Raw genomic sequence first — 20,158 nt, 5'->3', positions numbered from 1 at the left:
AAAAAAGCATTTAAATATTCTACACCAGCTATTTTTTGTTAACACAGATCAAGATCTTACACTGATAACAATGGCTCCATACGGTCAGATTGTGATTGGGCCTCCTGGTGCAGGAAAATCCACCTTTTGTAATGGTATGAACCAATTTCTCAATTCCATTGGCAGGAACTCGTTAATAATTAATCTCGATCCTGCCAATGATAGACTTCCATATGACTGTACTTTAGACATACGGGATGTCATTACTCTAGAGGAAATCATGAATGATGAAGAGCTAAGGTTGGGACCGAATGGTGGTTTGATGCATGCTTTGGAAGTTTTCCAAGAAAGTATTGATTTTTTCATTGACAGAATACGTGAATTAATCAAGTTGAGCAGAGATGGCAATTCAACTTATGTGATATTTGATAGTCCCGGTCAAACAGAGTTATTTACAAATTCACCTGTATTCAAGGAAATATTCTTAAAATTAATCAAAGAATTGGATTTTAGGTTAGTCGTCGTGTCATTAGTTGATTCTATGAACTTGACAATCCCATCACATTGGATTTCGTCTCTTTTATTAACTTTAAGATCGATGCTGCAACTGGATTTGCCCCAAATAAATGTCATTTCCAAAATTGATCTGTTGAAGGGTTATGTCGACAGTGATAAAATCAGCAAGATGGAGCAAGCGAAGAGAGAATTGTCATTAAATGACGAGGAAAAAGAGGAGAGTGAACGAAATAGAGAAAAACAATGTGAAGAGGACACCTTCCAAGGTGGGTTGCCTTTTAAATTACAATACTACACCGAGGTTGAAGACTTACATTACCTTTTACCATATGTTGAAACAGAGAACAACCAAAGATCGCATAGATGGTTCAATAAAAAATATTCTAGGCTAACTGAAGCGATTGTGGAATTGATTGAAGATTTTGGACTTCTATCGTTTAACGTTTTATCTATTGAAGATAAAACCTCCATGATTAATCTGTTATCCCTGATAGATAAAGCAAACGGCTATTGTTTTGGGTCTAATGAGCTTGGAGGTGATTCCATCTGGACCGATGCTGTGCGACAAGGAGGTATGGGATTCATGGAAGATATTGATATACAAGAAAGATGGATCGATGAAAAGGAAAGCTGGGATGCCCTAGAGGAGGAAAAGCACAAGGAACTACTAGAGTACTATAAGAAGCAAGGGAAACCTCTGGATGAGGAAACAGAATGGGAGGAAGCACTGAAAGAGTGGGAAGCAAACAACAAGAAAACCATCTCAAACTAAACTCATTGGCATTATTAATTATCTATTATGTAGTTGCACGCACAAATATATAAACAAAAAGTATACAGTATTTTACATTGAGTGATTCTATAAACTGCAGACCTCGTCTGCTTCTGACAATAACCGATCCAATGCTTCTGTATGATCACCATTGACGATACTTCGCAAATCTTCCGCCATTTCTTTCACCTTTTCTGTAGCTAAAGGTATAAGCTCTTTTGTCTCTTTCAATATAATGACGGCATCAGTATATTCTTGCTCTTTTATTTCGTGGTTCTCACTCTTGATCTTGAGTTCCTTGACTAAGTCTTCAATTTTACTCACTTCCGAGACATATTCCGCTCGAAGCTTTAGTATACCTTTCAAGGAGAGTAATTTAATTTCTCGTTCGGTTGGACCCATGATACATATGCAAATTCTAACTTCAGAATGGTAACTCAGGTGAACGTGTTACCAGCTATCTCCAAAGATTGTGATATGTAAAGGTTAAGAATCGAAAAACTGTAACTTTGTAATACGCCTCAGTATGGACATCGAATAAAAACCTATTTTTAGCTTATATAGCTCACTTTGACATTTCATTGTCTCGCATCGAATCATTGGCTCTTATTTCCGAGCTTCTAATTAATCATTTACACTAATATACTGATATCGAATAAATTAAGAGGATTAGACATGCAGTCCCACAAACAACATGTCGAAGATAGTTGAACAAAAGCTCATTCCCCGTTATTATCATCCTCCATGTTGATATAATCCAGATTACGATTTCCCATACCATTGCTGTTATCACGATCTTCGTCCTTTTTGGCTCCAAGGGTTTTCTTTCCTGGTATTGAGTGATATTCCCCGGTATGCACCATATCTACAGTATGAACAACTGATTTCTTTGTCTTCTGTACGGTATGCATCTCATTGCCATCGAACTTAATTTCATCCGTGAAGCCACTAAATTGTTTAAAAGGATTCAAAGAATCGTAATGACCGTATCTATTATTGACGTTCTCAAAGGTTCTATTCAAATTTGTATACTGATAGATGTGTTTTTGGGCCTGCACTAGGCTGTTGCCTGCTGTCGATCCCTTGGTACCTGGATAAGTTAAATCCTTAATTTGATGGTACGAAATTTCTCTACCGTTGGTTCCTTTCTCTGGAACGTTTCTGAACCTAGGATGCTCAACATGCGGTTTTCCAGTTACAAGAAATCGTTGTGGTAGTGGTGCTGGTACATATTGATATGCTTGGCTTATCAATTCGGGATCCGAAGAATAAGTATTTTTTAGAGAACTTCGATTAGTGATATCAATCACGGACGTGGGTGTTTGTATACCTGATTGGATCGAGCCACCTACCGATGACACCAGACTACTCGCTGAAATGTCATACTTGGCATGTGAAGCTTGAGAGACTTGAGCAACTAATGACCGATGGGGCATTTTTTCAACCCAATTAAATACACCCTGTTTACTTAGTTCTTCAAGTTCCATGTAAAAGCTTTCAATGCATTCAATATATGGTATATCAATATTTCTTTTACCTGCAAAATTGATCATTTGAGAAAGGCAAAGAGATGTTTGAGTTGTAAAATTCTTTTTATAATTGTAAACACACAATGGAATCTCCAGAAGCTCGTCTTGACTTGATGGTAAAAGTTTGCCAGTGAAATCTTTGATTTTATATTGTGAATGTGTCTGATTGAATTGATTTAATAAGTAGTCGAACAGTTTTTGGGTGCCTTTTTCATCTGCTATATTCGGAAACTCTGTCGGACATTGCTTAACTGCTAACCTCAAAATATCATGAAACGTCTTGTTCAGCAACCTATAGTGTTTTCGATTTTCTAGGCTTAGTTGCCCATATATCAATGACAAGACACCAAATGGTACAAGTGTTAGAATTTGTTTCCATACATAGTAGTTCAAAGTTGGTTTAACTTTCTCTGGAATGATTATGCAAGGATGCACACCATTTGTAAGTAGTAAGTCTGTAAATTCGACAAGCTTTTCATTACCAGATCCAGCTAGCGTATCTTGTACTAGTTTTGAATTGTCTGGTACTGTCGATCCAATTGCAGTTGCCACTTTATTACCAAGGTGGCAGAATTCATACTTATCGTTGTATTCTATAATTTTAGTCACTGCTTCACAAATAATACTCACTACAGCATTATCAGGGTACCATTCTCTAACTAAGTATTCTAGTCCAACTGCATGGGAGGCGTCTAAGAATATTATAGTTTTATCAGTGATATAATTCCTTAACGACTCCCCAATCTCTTTTAATTTTGTTATATTGGCAACACCTATTAAAATAAACTCACATTTTGTGGTACAATCGGACGCTTTCCTACAGCTGTTTATGGGTCTGTAACTGTGGTTTGGATATTTCTCCGACTTCCAGTATATTGTATTACACTTTTCAGGAGATAGGTAGGACTCTAGTATGACAACCTGACATCCTCCTACAGACAACCTCCAGGTCAAAAAAACGCATGTTGGGGAATTCCCAACTGAAAAGGTTTGAACATTTTTTATCAGTTAGTACCAATATTCATCAATTAATGGTTAGGGACTCTGCTGGCAACATACTACAAAGCACAGTATTTGGAGGCATAATGTTTGTTTAATATTCGTTTGCCCTTGGGCTACAATAAAATGCTATGGTGTATAAACGAAAAAAAATATGAAAACAATCGACTGATTTTAATGGAAGCTTGCATTTGACGGATATAGGGCAAAAAAGGGAACACTTGCAGACAACATTCACAAACAGAAATCGTTAGGAGGTTTCTTTTTTTGGTTATTTTTTTCTTATAAATAGATCTACATCTACTCCAATTTAATCTATCTGCATATAAACACAATGATGAGCGAACTATATACAGGAGGATATTCAAACTCAGTGAAACTCAGTTTTAGTAGCGGAACTTACGCTTATCCTTCATTTTTTCCTCTTCCTTAGGTTTCTGCAGGAATTCATATACATCTATTTTTGCCATTCGGACGAGGTTTCCTTCAAGATCATCAGCATCAGCCTCTAATGCTTCCTTGTATTCCTTCTTGATCTTTCTTTTCAAACGAGTAGAGTCTCTTTTCTTGTGTTTCCGAATATTTTCTCTTTTCTCCTCAATCTTGTCAAAGTAGAAGGTATTTTCTTTCGTGGATTGATTTGCAGACTTTTTTCCTAAAGCCCATAAGTCTCCCATATTAGACTTCCTGGCATCGTGATATTCACTCTTGCCTAATGATTTAGAGACGTGCCATTTTTCAACATGACCAGATGGGGCACATACGTCCATTATCACAAATCCCTTCTTTTTCAGTGGCTGTGACAACAAACGTGGATATTCTTCCCTACTCTGAGGTTGGTAACCCACTGGACGTTCTAAGACACCCACCTCGGTAATCTTCTGGCGGAGTTGTTCTAATTTGTCTGCGTCTTCCCTCGATCTGGTGACCATCAGATAAGAGTAACTTGCTGTTTCATAATCGTTACCACCTTCTCTTCCTCTACCGGGTTTGGCCAATCCATCGATACCCACTCCACTATTTGGCGCTGTCCATTTAACTGCCAGTTTCTTACCCCTCTTTAATTCAAGCAGATATTTTGGTCTGTGAACATTTACCGAATAGCTACAGAACTTTAGTTTCTTTCCGATCTTACCATAGAGATAAACTTGTGGATCAAAAAACTGTAAAGGACACTTGCCATGATGAGAACATGGTGCTATAACGGATAAATCAATTGGCTCATCCAATTTATCCAAATCCTCAGCCTCAGTTTCCTGCTCTATGATGTCAAAGTTTTCCAATAGTTCAGGCTCAAGGTTTTTCATTGCTAGTGCCTTCTCTTCAGGTGACAGTCTGCTTAACCTTAGTTGCTCCTTGGCTGATAATTTTTTGGCAGAAGATTTGTAAGGCCTTGGGATTTTTTCTGTTTGGCCAGGGTAGTTTTCGGGTCTTAGAATAATTTGCCTAGCCCTTGCAATAATTTCGGCGCCCAGTGGGTTTCCTCTCTCAATTATAACCAAATGACCGCCCGGATTTAACCTCCTGACATACTGATCTAACTTAGCATCAACTTCAAATGGGAAATTTTCTAAATCCTTCAGTAATTGGTACGACACAATGATCAAATCGTATTTGGTTTGAACAGGACGTAGTTTATCTAATATAACAGTTTTAACTTTGAGTAATTTAGTTTTAACTTTACCAACATAGGGCTTGTCCTCTTCAATCAAAGGATTTTCATCTTCAATTTCATTATTATTTTCATATGTATATTCGTCTTCGTATGAGTCCATGCCATCTATTCTTGGAAGATTTTCATTTACTTGTCTGCTTAAAAAGATTTTAGATCTTCTGGCCATATTAAAGTCCCCAAATACAACAGAATCTTTTCTTTTGGGGTTCCACTCATCACCCATTATTTCATTTAAGGCAAGCATACCAGTAGATGGACCAAGCCCCACATCCAAGACACTGTGTATTTCTTTCTCCACGTTTTGCTTTCCGACCCTCTTGACAAACTCGTCTAAAACTTGGTAAGAAACAGCATAGTCTTGTGCAAAAGATGCTGCTATTGTAACGTCTGCCTCTAGCTCCGAATTCACTGTTTCCCTTACACCTTTCTCATTTATAGTTGTATACCAATTAACCACATGCTCTTTTAAAACTTTTGGCTCATATTGAAATAACAGGTTATTTTGTATGACATCTGCAAACATGCTTGGAACATGTACCTGTTTCTGGTTGACACGTCCCCATAATGTTTCCGGGTGCAACCGTGCATCTCTTGATGTTGCACCTTCAAGTAATTCTCCTGTTTCTGGATCACGGTATCTTGGATCCACGCCTTCAAGCGCTTCCTCTGGAGTGATGACTCTCGTGTTGTGTAGTGGATCTCTGTCGTTGTTAGCCTCTTCAACTAGTTGGCCAAATGTTTGTCCAGACGCTCTGTGGGCAAATTTCAGTTGAGTGGCATCGTTTGAAAGTTGGTTTTCAGATTCGTAAAACAATTCCGGATCTTCAATACTGATTTTGGCCCTACTCTCAGAGGAGAGAAATCTGAATTTGCACTTTGGAACAAGAGAATGTTTTTGTGTTATTCTGATTCTCAAGGGGAATTGCCTTAGCATTAGAAACACCTGGTTTGATAGTAGCTCTTGTTTTGTATAAAAACTATATGGGAAGAAGAAAAGTTGTAATGTTCGAATGAAATTTTTTATCGTGCAAATTTATTCTATCAGGCCGTTTTTTTACTGCGAAAATTGTTGATAACTGACCAGGATCTCTACAATCACAGAAATTCATCATAGTACATGGACCATGATCATACTTATACCAACTACTTCACGAATGGTGAGCATGAAGCTGTTGTGACGAAACCACAACGCAGGTGGAAGAGATTGAGGTTTAAAAAACGTATCAAGCCTAAGCTATTCTTAAAGAAAGTTGCAACCAACACACATGACGTAGCTACCAGTGGCCATGTTTCCACTGTCAAAGCTGAGAAAGAGAGAAGCGAATTGTTTGACAGGCATACTAATGTTATTGAATACGGCCCTTCTGTTCATGGATACAACTTTATCGCATTTTCTGAGTCGGATATCCCCCAAGAACGATCTGATGAAAACCCGCCATTGGTTTCAGAAAAGGAAAGCTCAGATTCTGAGACAAGTTCAAACAGATCGAACTTCCAAGAAACATCCTCTGAGTATAACTACAACGTGTATTTGAATGCGTGGGCTGATATTGAAAATGGCATAAAGTATTACAAAACACCATTCCCAACTAAAACAGATGAATTCGGGGATATAAGTGTAAGTTCAATCATTAATTTCTTGGAAACTAAGGCAAATGTCAGACAAGAAAGAATACGCTGGCATCCCGATAGAATGAAACAGATCCTGCTAAACTCTGATATGTGGGATGACCATCAAGAAAAAGATGTTACTCATGTATTCCAAGTTATCAACGAAGCATACGATAGGGTATAATTGCTGCTTGCAGATGCCCTCATTTATTTTTCTTTTCAGTATTTCATATATAAGTAAGCAACTAGCGGTAGAATTATACAGTCTCCTCCACTGATGGTTCTGTTGGAAGAGAAGCAGGACTATTAATATTAGGAGTTTTCACTTAAACACTATCTTGTCTACTTTTAAGTGTTCTCTCTGAATCCTCCATGGGAGCAACTTGAGCTTCTTCTGCATTTTCTGTGTTTTCTCCGTCGTCTTCTTCTGCTGCATCTACCTCTTCTACTTCTTCAGCAACTAGCTCTTCTTCATCATCAGCAGCTAATTCATCAAGATCCTCTTCTTCGTCTTCTTCGTCTTCCTCCTCATCCTCCTCCTCATCCTCCTTATCCACCACCACGTTGGATGCCTCGTTTTCCGTGTTTGTGGTTTCCGTTTTCTCTAATTCGATCTTTCTCCTTTTAAGCTCCGGTATGTCGTCGTCGTTCAACGTGTTTTGCCTTTTTGCCGACTCGGCATCAACCTCGAGTACTTCGCCGCTTACCTTTTCCTGACCTTCCACCCCCACCTCCTCATCTTCAGCATCGTCATCCTCATCGTCAACCTCCACCATATCTTCTGCTTCCTCTTCCGAATCCACACCCATATCAATAATGGCGTCCTCATCGTCCAGTTCCTCGGTGTCCTGTTCAGGAGGATACTCATCTAGATCTCCCTCATTGTCCCACGCTATATTGAACCTTGTCACTCTGGGTTTTTCGGCTAGGATGTTTCTCACTATATGATCCACCTGCACCTTTGCCGGTGGGTTCTCCCTCAGCTCTTCTGAATCATACTCATTATTGACATAGTACCCAACACGTACAAACTCCCTCTCCTTATATGAACAACTCAATAGAATCACCGTAACACTCACTAACTCACTCGCAGGTATTAATTCCGGTGATGGAGGATCTGCAGTGAGGATGAACTTGTTGATTCCAACGGGGACGGGGCCCACCAATAAAGAATCCAATTCCTGGTCATGCTCTAAAGATCTAGAAGAGCCAACATAGGTCAACTTCCATTCAAGGTCATCCTTCAATTGTTCCAAACACTCAAAGGTAATTTCAAACTCATATGGATCGGTGAATTTCGCAGGATTATTAAGCACCTTTATTCCCAAGAGTGATACAATGGACATAACAAGTTTTAGCTAATACTGAATTTCTCCTCTCGCTTCTCTAGTATCTCGTAGATGGTGTACCTCGTTGTCCTATACTTGAAGTTTGGCATCTACATTTCACCAAACACGAAAATTGGTCCCCTCCATATAAATACGCGTCTTAATATAATAAGCCCGGAAAGGGCGTATTGCGAATTTGAGAAACAGCAATAAAAGTGAAAAGAAAAAAAAAAAGTGTTGGTGACGCGTCGTTTTTTTATTTTGAAAAAAAAAATAATGGAAAAATGAATAATTGAATAGTTGCCTTTTTGGGTAAGTGTTTAAGTTTACCCGGATTAGGAAATGTTATGGGAAATTAATAATTGCAGATATTTACAAATTTTCTTTCTTCCACCCCCCCCCTCTCAATCTTTAATTAAATGCCATTGTTTTCCACTGTTTTGCAACATGGCTGGATTTGTCGCCGATAGAGTTTGCAAAGTTTGGTATCTTTAATCTTTGGTTTACCATTCAACCTGGCTGAAGCTTAAAATTGGTTTTTCGAACTTATTCAACTGAGTTTGAATTACAGAAATTCACATTTCTTTCTTCCCACTTTCTACTGTTGCGGAGTCTCTTCTCAGTTGTCTATCTCTGAACTGGTTGCTTTGTGTGTGCTTGAATAAGTGTTTTTGTCTCCCAAACCTTTTTCCCGATTTCAAGATACACCATTTTTGCGTATCAAAATATCTCTCCTTTGTTGATTTGTTTCTGAGTATTCCTTCAATATGACTTTCACGCCCCCACATGGTGCTTGCACAAACCAGCAAGCAAAAATGTACAGACATTGTCGACCAATAAACACACAGCTTGGATCTCCTATAGACCAGGCACAAACATTGTCGACTCCCACAGCCACACCATCTCCGAATCTGCCGTTTAATCCCAAACAGAGTCCAGAACAAGTACGCATAACCCACAACAAGAGAGACTCGTCATGTATAGAAGGAAATGGTCCGTATTGGGACAAACAACAAGCATATTACGGAAGTCAAAGCAATAACTTCCAAGCTGCAGTTGACCAATATGATCGTGCATCATCACAAAATCAGATCTTTAAGTCGCTATTTGGTCCCGATGCCTCTCAATGGCCATTCTCTGAAGATTGTCTTAAAAGAGCATTGGCTGTACGTTTGGCACAAGAAGCCACCAAACAAGAATACTACAAAGTAGAAAGACTGAACCGAACTATGGAACTCATGAAGATGGCAGTACTGGCAAAAGTTCCAGGTCACTTAATTCCAGGATTATTAGGAACCCCACCCTGCATACAAGGAGAAAGTCATAATCCACATCCTAATGAACAACACCCACAATGTGTGACACCTCTGAGAGAGTCCTCGTCTTGTTGTAATTCTTCAAATTCTCCATCTCCTGTTAGAAGCTCAAAACATTCTAGAAGCCGAACTATTTCCTCCACTGCTGAATTGTTTAACAGTCAATCAAACGTAAGTGATGACTCTCAATCAAATCCAATGAAAAACTTCAAGTTTGGAACTGGAAGCTCAAATTCCTTCAGATCGACTCTTGTTCGTAACCGTACTTCGTTACCACCAAGGCATCAACTATCACCTTCTCGAATTGGTGCACATGCTATTTCCTCGTTGAATGGATCTTCGGACAAGAACAGAGTTGATATACGAAAGTTTCAGCACGGGAAAACCCATATGAAAACATTGTCACTGCCAAACAATGTAACTATACCAGAGACAAAACCTTTGAGTTTTTCAAGAAATCATTCTAAGTTACCTTCAATACCTAATTTAAGAGAGATTTACATTCCTGAGCTAGATAAACAACCACCTCAATCTTACGAACCGGGAAAGGTAGGTAAAAGTTGCTTGGCAGAGCAGCCATCTGTTGAACCGCCGAAAGATCTGCCTACTAGCTCAGCGACAGAATCTTCGCATTGGAAAAGAAGGAGGGTTAATGGGGGATCCCCCTTGAAGGAATTGAGTATGGTTTACGAAAACGGGGAATCCATGACGCAGACTGAACAAAATGTTTCGATCTCAAGTTTTTACGAAGACTCCAATAAAACTCTAACATCCTCTAGCCCTAAAAGTGTACTACCTTTTGAACCTAAAACACCATAGTTTCTCATAATGTACAGCTTTTTATATTCTAATTAGATTATATTACCCTCTATAAACTTGATTCGTACGCTTCATCAGCAAGTTCTTCAACTTCTACTAGATTTAAGAATTCAAACTGATCTTCTTTTTCAACATCCATTTCGATCTGGGCATCGTTTGGAATTTCTTCAGTGTTTGTAGAAATTAACTTCTCAAAAACAACATCCTTCTTATCAAGAACATCGATTTCTTTACGTAATGCATGTGCTAAGTTTCTCAGCACAACGTCATTGCAGCCATCATCTCTTAGCACCCATGCGCACAAATCGTCGAGCAGTATCTTGCAGTATACGTAGTAGATATCATGTTTCCTAAACAATTCTCTTATTGCCAGTAATGATTTCAAGACCGCCCTTTTCCCACACCTCAAAGTCCAGTAAACATCCATCCAAGACTTTTTCACAAGGTCAAAGTGTCTGAACAATGGATATCCCAAAGCTCGGCGAGCCATTGTCAAAGTAATTACACGGATCATGTTCTTTTCTGTCTGGTTGTTACTCTGTATTAGTTGGGAGTCCAAACAACTAATCTGTGGTGTTAGTTTACCAATTGACCACGCGGATTCAATGGTAGTTTCTCCTTGAAAGGACCTAACTTCATAACTGTAGGAAAATAACAGACATAGAAGGGTATAATATAATGGCCTTGGATCATCAATCAAGTATGTCTTACGAGGTAAATCAGTCATCCTATCCTGCTCTTCTTGTGTGAATTCCACCTGTACGGTGCTTTTACTTTTGCTATCATTGAAGAGTTTCCAATATGGTGATGCATATGTGAGCGCACCAATTATACCATTGACGTCCCCCTCTTGCTCACTCAGGTATCTCACAGTGATATAATCATTGGCATAGTATTCCATATCGAATTTGATATTCTCCTTAATTAGTCGTTCCATTATTCTGTCGTCAGGCTGCAAATGGTCTGGATCGGAAAGTTCGTTTATGTCGTTACCATTTGCCAAGGAAGGAGTCAGATAATCCGAATACTGGTTGTTAAAGCCATACTTTACAGAAACCTTCAAATCAGTCAACGGATCCGGCATAGTTTGTGGAACTTCCCAATCGTAAGTCAGTGCTTCTCTCTCCAATTCCGACCTTGATCTTTGAAAAGCATCCTTGCTACCTTCGATATCTACTTCTTCAATCAATCCACCCTTCAACTCACTTTTCTCGCAAGGATTGGAAGGTTCATTCAATCTTGCTAGTAGTTTTGCACCTAAATCTAAGTCCGGAAAAAATTCCCCTTTATTCAGTTTGGGCACACGTACTTTGATACATTCCTCGTTGGGAACGAACTCAGAAGTAGCATCCTCGTTTTCAACTAACTGTTTTGGGAATCTTAGACGAAGATAGTATGGCGGCAATGAAAACACAAAAACATTTTCATTTACCACCATCTCAATAGCAGCTGCAGAGAATCTAATATTGGAGATGTGTATTTTGATATAAACAAATTCTTCATCTTGATTCAGTTCGAATCTGGGGGTTAACATCTTTGCTTTCTTCTATATCTAATAGAGTTATTTAAACTGTTAGTTCAATTTGACTACATGAATTGGCTAAGATTTTTGAAAATGAAATTTCAAATTCTTCACCAATTTTTTTTTTCTCACACCTAGTAAATTATCTATCAAACTCGTATAACCGTTTTTCAATAGCTGATTAACAATAGTTAAGAAAATACCATCATAAAGTACGAAACCATGAGTAAAGAAGAGGTCGTTGTTCCAAGGAGAAGCAAGTTTGGTGGTGCCAAAAAGGCTGGTTCTAGTTCAGCTTCAGAACCATCATCTTCCGTTGTTCGTGCACGTAAATCAAAAGTGGTATCGAGATTGATGAACCAGATTCCGGACGAAATCTTAAACAATGAACAGCTTAATGATGCAATAAAACTTTTGCCATCTAACTATAATTTTGAAATACACAAAACTGTATTCAATATCAAAAAGATCAATGCTAAAAGGGTGTGCCTACAAATGCCTGAAGGTTTACTAATCTACGCACCCATAATAGCTGATATATTGGCTGAGTTTTGTGACTGTGAGACTCTAATAATGGGGGATGTTAGTTATGGTGCATGTTGTATTGATGATTATACTGCAAGGGCGTTAGACTGTGATTTCATTGTTCATTATGCACATTCTTGTCTTGTTCCTATTGATGTCACACTTATCAAGGTTTTATATGTATTTGTTACTATTGCAATTGATGAAACACATTTACTAAATACTATCAGATTGAACTTTGAACATGGGGCTAGGATTGCACTTTTTGGAACGATCCAGTTTAACCCATCCTTACATAGTGTTCGTGCTAAGTTATCTGATGCTTCCGACAGTGAGAAATTGATATACTGTTATACGCCACAAATAAAACCGCTATCGAAGGGTGAAGTTTTAGGATGTACTAGTGCAAGACTTGATCACGAGCAGTTTGATGCCATGGTTTATATTGGTGATGGGAGGTTCCATTTGGAATCAGCAATGATTCACAATCCCAAAATACCAGCATTTAGGTATGACCCATACTCCAGAAAATTTACGAGAGAGGGCTATGACAAGAAACAAATGGTTGAAATTCGTAGAGATGCTATTGAGGTTTCACGGAATGCCAAAAAGTTTGGTCTCATACTAGGTGCCTTAGGTAGACAAGGTAATCCAGCTACCATCTCTCGATTGGAGGAAAAACTTAAGGAAAACGGCAAATCTGTGGTAAAGATTATTCTAAGTGAGATCTTCCCTCAAAAGGTTGCAATGTTTGATGATGTGGATGCCTTTGTTCAAGTTGCTTGCCCGAGGTTAAGTATAGACTGGGGGTATGCATTTAGTAAACCATTATTGACCCCATATGAAGCAATGGTTTTAATGGGTGAAGATAAAGAATTTACTGAGGAATTTTATCCAATGGACTATTACGAAAGTAAAGGTTATGGTAGAGGTGAAAAGCCACTGCGTACTTAAACACATGTATAGAGTAAGCGTTATAAATACCATTAAAAATAATCATTCTTTTCCTTGATAGTGATCTTCAACCCCAAGTAAAGTGGCGATGGTCATTTCGTTCCATTGGAAAACATTAACTTCATTACCATTTTCGTCTCTTAGATACTCTTTTATGATTAAGCACAACTTTTTATAGAAATCAATGTACTTTGTTGCAGAATCAAGAAAAACTTTGTTGAATATAGTAGGTGATATCAATCCATTCAACTCATTCTGGTTAATGTATGTAGACAAAAAATGCTCAAGCTTTGCATTTGCACTTATAAAAGTGTCTATATTAAACAACCTGTTCTCTAAAATAGGTTGATAGTATGCGACATCAAAATATTCGTCATCAATCCTGAATATCATGTTGACCAAATTAAATATATCATATAGCCCAGAACTTTCCAATAACCCATTGAACTCCAATTCCGTCAACCTCTCTGTGTCATCTTCAATTTCAGATCTCAGTGCGGGTGCTTTTGACGATAAAAATGGATTGATATCGACTTTATCATAAAAGTAATCAAGGCAGTTCAATCCCCAAATCAAGCTTTCCTTCTTGTCAACTTTAGAATCCTTCTGGAATTTACGAACCAGCTCTACTGGTTTCATTATCAATAATTCTAGAAGGCTATCCCATTTCGTATCATCCAAGCCGAGAATATACTTTTCGTTGTCGTCAAGGTTCTTGCCTGAGGTATAGTCATTGAACAACTCGTCAATAACTGCACACCAATCAACCATCCAATCTGGAATATAATCAGAATCACTTGTATTTAAATTCTCATTAATTGTTTCAACCTGTAGATTCTTAAATTTCAATTCAATTAGAGAAAATATACGGTCTTGGGTTTCACTTTCCAAGTATTTCATTGTATATAACAAGCCCTCTTTTCGAATATCCTCATTATCGTGATACAACAACTTCATAAACATATTGGAATATAATTCTATCAATTCATAAGATGAAACCAATGATGACAATCTAACTTCTTGTCTCAAAATACTTTCAATTGCACCTTTCAATGGATTGTTAAGTCCAGCAACTATTTTCATTACAATATCGTTGATCATAGCATCTAGTTCATCCTTGGATATGACATTTTCGTCAGACTCGTTATCAAAAGTGAAAAAAGAGCGTGCGTTTTCAATCTCATTAACTAATAGGCCGTGAATATATGCTAATGTGTCGGAGATAAACTTTGCTGTATCATAAGATGACATAAAAAGATTGGATTTTGACTTTTGTATTGAACTAGTGTTAATCTCACTGTTATAGCCTTTTAGCTGATTGATGAATTCTGTAGAAATAGATCTGCTTCTATGTTCAACCATTCCTGACAGAGTAGAATCAAAATTGTCTCTGTCATGATGATACATGTAAACTAAACATTTCTGGAACACTTTGACATTAATTTTTTTTGTCTCGTATTGGTACTTTCCTGTATATACATCTTCAATATTATTTTGTATATAACTTTGGACTTTTTCATTAATTGAAGATAAATATTCATTCATTTTCTTCATGATGGTCAAACCAATAGTTTCATTTTCCATACCTAACAAGACATCACAATCACTTATAATCTTAGTGACCCTGCCAATCACCTCAAAAAATTCAGTACCCGCAATTGGATCATTCAAATCACCAAATCTGATCAAGTATTCCTCATATTGAGAAATCGTGTAGGTATTCTTGAAGGCAAGTAATAAATTCTTCTTCATGTCAACTAACTCCTTCTCCTTTTCATAGCCACAAATCTTACTCTTCAAACTATCCGTATCATTTATTGCGCCAACAAGAGAATCTAATATACCGTTGTAATCATTGATTATCGCCTCAACTGTCGGTTTAAAAGACTCAATTGATTTCACAACCTTTGTAAAGGGCCTCAGTTGTTGTGCATACTGTTGAACCAAGTCACTTTCAATTAAGCCCCTTAGGTTTCTACGTGCCAAACTGCTCTCTTGGTCAGCCGATGTTAGGCTCTTCATTTCGTTGGCTGATGAATCCTTTAATGAAATCTCGTAGTCAACTCTCTTCTGTAGCAATTCTAATGAGGTTCTTGTAGACAGATCAGAACCATCTGTACCTTCTAACAAACGGTTCAGCTTGCTAATTAAATCTTTTCCATCTAAATTAGACTCAATAAAAAACTGATTGTAATCGTCCCACTCCTTAGCCTCATTATTATAAAGTGGAATATGGTCTAAACCAAGAGTATTCAATAGTTCAATTGAAGTCCTAGCTCTCTCTAAAGATTTCGATGTATTCGTATCCGTATCTTGTTTCATATTCTTCGGCGTGCGCCCAATATCGAGAATAGACAATGATTGGAGTTTCTTAGTGAAATCTGTAGTTGAAATGGAAGATAAGATGTTAGTTTTCCCAGTTACATATTTATTGTTTGTTCCTTGAAGAGTAGAGTTATCATATGTGTCGACTTCGTATGCAAAATCCATGTGTGTTTGGCCAGCACGTAACGAGAACTAGCTAAGAAGTAAAATGTATAAACACAAAATAAAGGTTTATTCTTTATCCACTCGAATAATTGATGCTCGCACAGCCATGAAAAGTTGATCGATATATGGGGAGATATTTTGACAGCTTTTAGCAACGTAAATGCTTGGGGTTAGGCCTACAACATAGTTATTCCGCTTGGGAAGCAACTAAACAAATGGAAAAGGCAGTCCCGTTACAGAATTGCACAGTCTAGTAATAATGGAGACTGATTGTTTCATTTCTGCACGGCGCCCACCTGTAATCATTAATAGCGAACTTAATTTCTGGAACAACGTCTTCAACAGTTGATTTGGTAACCATCCCAATATCACTGGGATATCTGGCCATGATATGGGAAGGTAGTGCTATTTGCCCTAAAAAGTATCTACTTTTCTATCATCTGTTTACTACCAAATTACGAGCTTTAAAGCTATGAAGAAGTGTCTGCGAGTCAACTGTTAGTTGTCTGTTGATGCTACCTCTTCGTTGCAAATTGCACAATCGATGATTTAATCAATCAGAAGAAATTAAAAACATTGGAAAGTCCAGAGTATACAAAAATTAAAAATTACTTAACGATAAACCAAACTACACAATTCTACCTTCACCGGAAACCAAAGAAACGACTGCATTAATACCATCGTCATCTATATCTTCCTCTGGAAGTTCCTCGGTATGGTCAGAAATCATGAAAAAGATAAGGGGGACGGCTAGCACCATGGATCCCTGAACTAATGCCCATGAACTTGCAAACATACTCATATAGGGGGTACCGTAAGCATCCAATCTCCAGGCAACGGCGGCACCAGCAGATTGGATACCTTTATAGAAGCCAGCATAATAGGAAGTTGTCTCACTATCGTTTGATAAAGCACCCATAACCCATAGGCAATAACTTTGAAACATTGCATCGAAAATACCGTAAAAGATATACAAGAACATGGGACCGATGTATGAACTATCTTTGAAATCCATTGGTGTCAATTTATAGACCCCTTCTGCATCTGGTTTTACGTCGGCCCTAGTAAACCCCGTTTGGAACTTATAGCCACCGCCCCAGATTGCAAATGCGATACAAAACAAGAATGTCCATCCAATCTTTGCACGAACTGATCTTCTGAACATGTTCAAGTCTAGTATAGTACCCATGATCACAGCACCAAGCATTTGGAAAAGCCAGTAAAGTAAGGAATTTAGAGATCTTGTTCTGATGTTAAAACGCCCCGCGTTAAAATCGTTGAATTGGTAGGTATAGAACCAATTAGAAGCAAAAAACATTGGGAAGAGTAAAAAGATTTTTGGTTCCTTTATCAATAGCCTGAAGGAGCCAAAGATTTCTGTTTTCCAGTTAGGATAGTCCTTAACAACAACTCGTGTACCGTTATCTCTCCAAACTTTTTCCTTTGGTAGCATAAAGTATGCTATGACACTACCAGTACCCATTAAAACCATAAATGCAATATAGGTACCATCATTTACAGTTGATGAATTGGAATGCATATTGTTTGCTAGTGGAATTATTGCACCTATGACCGCACCAAGATTGAAAATAACCCAAAAAATCATGATGGCCCTTCCTTTCTTATCTTCGGTGGGGTAAGACATGATAATCGATCCTTGGGCAGCCCATAGAGAAGCCGCACATATACCGAGATATGCACCTGCAAAAATAACAAATCCGCTATTCTGGTTATGGTTGTAACTTAGCAACGAACCAGCATAAACTAAATATCCAGTACCACCTAACATCAAACAATATCTAGGGCCAATGAGGTTACACAATGTTCCAGCAAAGAAACCAACACCAGCAAACGTACAATACAATGCAACGTTGGAATTATCCTGTGTCTTGACTCCATCTGGACCACTGATGGAGGCACCAATACCGGATAATGCATTGTACATACCTGGTGTCATGAAAACCACAAACGCCAACATCACAATTTGTATCATGGCATTAGAGTACGGTGGCAGGAAAGATATGTATTTCTTGTCATAGACGTGGACACTCGTAGATTCTTTCGTGACCCTATGGTCCAATTCATCATAAGACGAATTCTTGTCTGTTTCAATATTAACATCAGGAACTTTTTCGTTGGATGACATTTTGTTTCCTATTGTCTGCTAGAAACCCCCAACTTTGTAGACTTCTAAGTTATCCTCTTCAGGAATGATAACCTGACCCTTTATATATAAACTTGCAGAAAATAGAAACTCTATATCTTGTGTTGTGTTGTTACACAAGCTCTCGTCATTTTTCGTTCCCCGCTATCTCTTGTAGTACTGATTTGATTTTTTTTTTCAACCGTATCTCCACCGATACCACTCACTGATAATCCCGGGTTTCCACAAATGCGACACTAACTGGAAACGGCTGTTCGCACTGCAACAGTAGATAAGGATTCCACTCGAGTTACATCACGTATTCTCCAGACAATTTGAAGTGCTTTGTAACACTAGCTTTCTATTGAATATGTGTCATGTACCATAAGTTAAGATGCTCAGAATATCTAATCTGTTTAAAATCTTTTGTTGCATTTGGTTATTCCTTTTTTTTCCCTTGCTACTGATACTTTCACCTCATAGACAAGTCCTAGGATAGCAAAGTTGACCGGTTTTGTCTGAACAGACAAGGTCAGAACGATAAGTTTCTTGCAATTCTATATGTTGATACTGTTTCTGGCGTTATCATCGAAACTCCCTTGATCCCAGTCCACGCTTCCGAAGTGCAGGTCATCGATTTGCAGGGGGGTATACTCTCTCCTGGATTCATAGATATCCAGATAAATGGTTGTTTTGGATTTGACTATTCTTCTGCTTTCAATGATAAACAAGACAAACAAAGTTTCCTCAAGGCATACAATGAATCTATGGGGCAGCTCTTGGAGTATGGTGTCACGAGTATTTGTCCCACTGTCACATCGAGCCAGCAACATGTATACCATGACGTTATCCCCATCCTAGGCCTCAAAACTCGATCTTCAAACAAGGCCGATTCTCTTGGTGTCCATCTAGAAGGCCCCTTCATTTCACCCATCAAAAAGGGCTGCCATCCGCCAGAGGCAATTACTGATATGAAGCATGGCTACATCTCCTTGCAGGAACGATACGGCCAAGGTTTTGAGCAATACGCTGCAATCGTGACTGCTGCTCCAGAGGTACAAGGCTGTTCCGAAATTATACCACAGCTAACCAGCAACAGCCCCACCGTATTTTCCATCGGACATACCATGGCTGACTTTGATCTTGCCCTTAGCGCCGTACACAGCGGTGCTACAATGATTACCCACCTCTACAATGCAATGCCCGCCCATACAGCCAGAGATGTTGGTGTACTTGGTCTGATATCTGCTACAAAGGATACCTTACCTTCAGATAAGATTCCCTTCTATGGTATTATTGCCGACGGTGTGCATGTCCATCCTAGTGCCGTCCGGGCGGCTTACATGGCCAATCCCTCAAAGACTATCCTTGTCACCGATGCCTTGTATTTGATTGGTTTGGAAGACGGCCACTACCAGAGGGGGAATCAGTCGGTTCAAAAGAAAGGGTCTTTGCTACTGCTACAAGGTACCGATACCATAGCGGGATCGGCAACCCATTTGATTGACTGTGTACACAATCTCATCAAATGGACAGGTATACCCCTTGCAGAGGCCCTGGCAACCATCACCAACAACCCTGCTACATCTCTCAATATTGCACACCGAAAGGGGTTTCTAAGGCCTGGCTGTGATGCCGATCTCAATATTCTGTCTGCAGATGGCACACTGAAGGACACTTATAAGTTATATCACTAAGCTAATGTTTTTAAGAGTGTAAATTAAGGTATATTGACTAATTGATATTATTCAAAGTAAAGCACTGCCATCTAAATCCAACATAGCAAGAGATATGCTCTTGTAGCTTTTGTCGGTGTCACGTGACTCATCTCCCAAGGATTTTGTTGGTATCTTTGTGAGAGAAATATCTACTGCATGCCCTTGTATTTTCAATAAAGACATCTACTTCATTGCTACACTGGAATTTGGCTCGGCTGTTCGAATGCAACAGCTCGTTGATGTTGCACATTTCATTCACACC

The 20,158-nt window shown here is 38.5% G+C and overlaps 12 protein-coding genes across 12 annotated transcripts; 5 read left to right on the top strand and 7 right to left on the bottom strand.

Annotated features, from left to right (window-relative positions):
* Nucleotides 1-70: 70 nt before the first annotated feature.
* C5L36_0D03180 (uncharacterized protein) lies at nucleotides 71-1,267 on the top strand (the record flags this gene model as incomplete). The annotated part of the gene is made up of 1 exon (XM_029467200.1): nucleotides 71-1,267. One exon carries the CDS (start codon nucleotides 71-73, stop codon nucleotides 1,265-1,267), a length of 1,197 nt encoding a protein of 398 aa, XP_029323060.1.
* Nucleotides 1,268-1,354: 87 nt separating this feature from the next.
* C5L36_0D03170 (uncharacterized protein) lies at nucleotides 1,355-1,669 on the bottom strand (the record flags this gene model as incomplete). The annotated part of the gene is made up of 1 exon (XM_029467199.1): nucleotides 1,355-1,669. One exon carries the CDS (start codon nucleotides 1,667-1,669, stop codon nucleotides 1,355-1,357), a length of 315 nt encoding a protein of 104 aa, XP_029323059.1.
* A 317-nt stretch (nucleotides 1,670-1,986) lies between these two features.
* C5L36_0D03160 (uncharacterized protein) lies at nucleotides 1,987-3,880 on the bottom strand (the record flags this gene model as incomplete). Its single annotated transcript, XM_029467198.1, has 2 exons — nucleotides 1,987-3,776; nucleotides 3,856-3,880. The coding sequence occupies 2 exons, from the start codon at nucleotides 3,878-3,880 to the stop codon at nucleotides 1,987-1,989; spliced, it is 1,815 nt and encodes a 604-aa protein (XP_029323058.1).
* A 301-nt stretch (nucleotides 3,881-4,181) lies between these two features.
* On the bottom strand, nucleotides 4,182-6,404 carry C5L36_0D03150 (uncharacterized protein; the record flags this gene model as incomplete). The annotated part of the gene is made up of 1 exon (XM_029467197.1): nucleotides 4,182-6,404. One exon carries the CDS (start codon nucleotides 6,402-6,404, stop codon nucleotides 4,182-4,184), a length of 2,223 nt encoding a protein of 740 aa, XP_029323057.1.
* Nucleotides 6,405-6,587: 183 nt separating this feature from the next.
* On the top strand, nucleotides 6,588-7,265 carry C5L36_0D03140 (uncharacterized protein; the record flags this gene model as incomplete). The annotated part of the gene is made up of 1 exon (XM_029467196.1): nucleotides 6,588-7,265. One exon carries the CDS (start codon nucleotides 6,588-6,590, stop codon nucleotides 7,263-7,265), a length of 678 nt encoding a protein of 225 aa, XP_029323056.1.
* A 142-nt stretch (nucleotides 7,266-7,407) lies between these two features.
* Nucleotides 7,408-8,427, bottom strand: C5L36_0D03130 (uncharacterized protein; the record flags this gene model as incomplete). The annotated part of the gene is made up of 1 exon (XM_029467195.1): nucleotides 7,408-8,427. The coding sequence occupies one exon, from the start codon at nucleotides 8,425-8,427 to the stop codon at nucleotides 7,408-7,410; it is 1,020 nt and encodes a 339-aa protein (XP_029323055.1).
* Nucleotides 8,428-9,176: 749 nt separating this feature from the next.
* Nucleotides 9,177-10,544, top strand: C5L36_0D03120 (uncharacterized protein; the record flags this gene model as incomplete). Its single annotated transcript, XM_029467194.1, has 1 exon — nucleotides 9,177-10,544. The coding sequence occupies one exon, from the start codon at nucleotides 9,177-9,179 to the stop codon at nucleotides 10,542-10,544; it is 1,368 nt and encodes a 455-aa protein (XP_029323054.1).
* A 49-nt stretch (nucleotides 10,545-10,593) lies between these two features.
* Nucleotides 10,594-12,078, bottom strand: C5L36_0D03110 (uncharacterized protein; the record flags this gene model as incomplete). The annotated part of the gene is made up of 1 exon (XM_029467193.1): nucleotides 10,594-12,078. The coding sequence occupies one exon, from the start codon at nucleotides 12,076-12,078 to the stop codon at nucleotides 10,594-10,596; it is 1,485 nt and encodes a 494-aa protein (XP_029323053.1).
* A 210-nt stretch (nucleotides 12,079-12,288) lies between these two features.
* Nucleotides 12,289-13,545, top strand: C5L36_0D03100 (uncharacterized protein; the record flags this gene model as incomplete). The annotated part of the gene is made up of 1 exon (XM_029467192.1): nucleotides 12,289-13,545. The coding sequence occupies one exon, from the start codon at nucleotides 12,289-12,291 to the stop codon at nucleotides 13,543-13,545; it is 1,257 nt and encodes a 418-aa protein (XP_029323052.1).
* A 42-nt stretch (nucleotides 13,546-13,587) lies between these two features.
* On the bottom strand, nucleotides 13,588-16,035 carry C5L36_0D03090 (uncharacterized protein; the record flags this gene model as incomplete). The annotated part of the gene is made up of 1 exon (XM_029467191.1): nucleotides 13,588-16,035. One exon carries the CDS (start codon nucleotides 16,033-16,035, stop codon nucleotides 13,588-13,590), a length of 2,448 nt encoding a protein of 815 aa, XP_029323051.1.
* A 628-nt stretch (nucleotides 16,036-16,663) lies between these two features.
* C5L36_0D03080 (uncharacterized protein) lies at nucleotides 16,664-18,181 on the bottom strand (the record flags this gene model as incomplete). The annotated part of the gene is made up of 1 exon (XM_029467190.1): nucleotides 16,664-18,181. The coding sequence occupies one exon, from the start codon at nucleotides 18,179-18,181 to the stop codon at nucleotides 16,664-16,666; it is 1,518 nt and encodes a 505-aa protein (XP_029323050.1).
* A 764-nt stretch (nucleotides 18,182-18,945) lies between these two features.
* Nucleotides 18,946-19,875, top strand: C5L36_0D03075 (uncharacterized protein; the record flags this gene model as incomplete). The annotated part of the gene is made up of 1 exon (XM_029467189.1): nucleotides 18,946-19,875. The coding sequence occupies one exon, from the start codon at nucleotides 18,946-18,948 to the stop codon at nucleotides 19,873-19,875; it is 930 nt and encodes a 309-aa protein (XP_029323049.1).
* Between the last annotated feature and the right edge of the window lie 283 nt (nucleotides 19,876-20,158).

The sequence above is a fragment of the Pichia kudriavzevii genome, chromosome 4, assembly GCF_003054445.1.
Source record: "Pichia kudriavzevii chromosome 4, complete sequence".
NCBI classification, from domain to species: domain Eukaryota; kingdom Fungi; phylum Ascomycota; class Pichiomycetes; order Pichiales; family Pichiaceae; genus Pichia; species Pichia kudriavzevii.
Note: the sequence above shows the minus strand (reverse complement) of the source record. Positions and strands in the feature narration are given on the sequence as shown.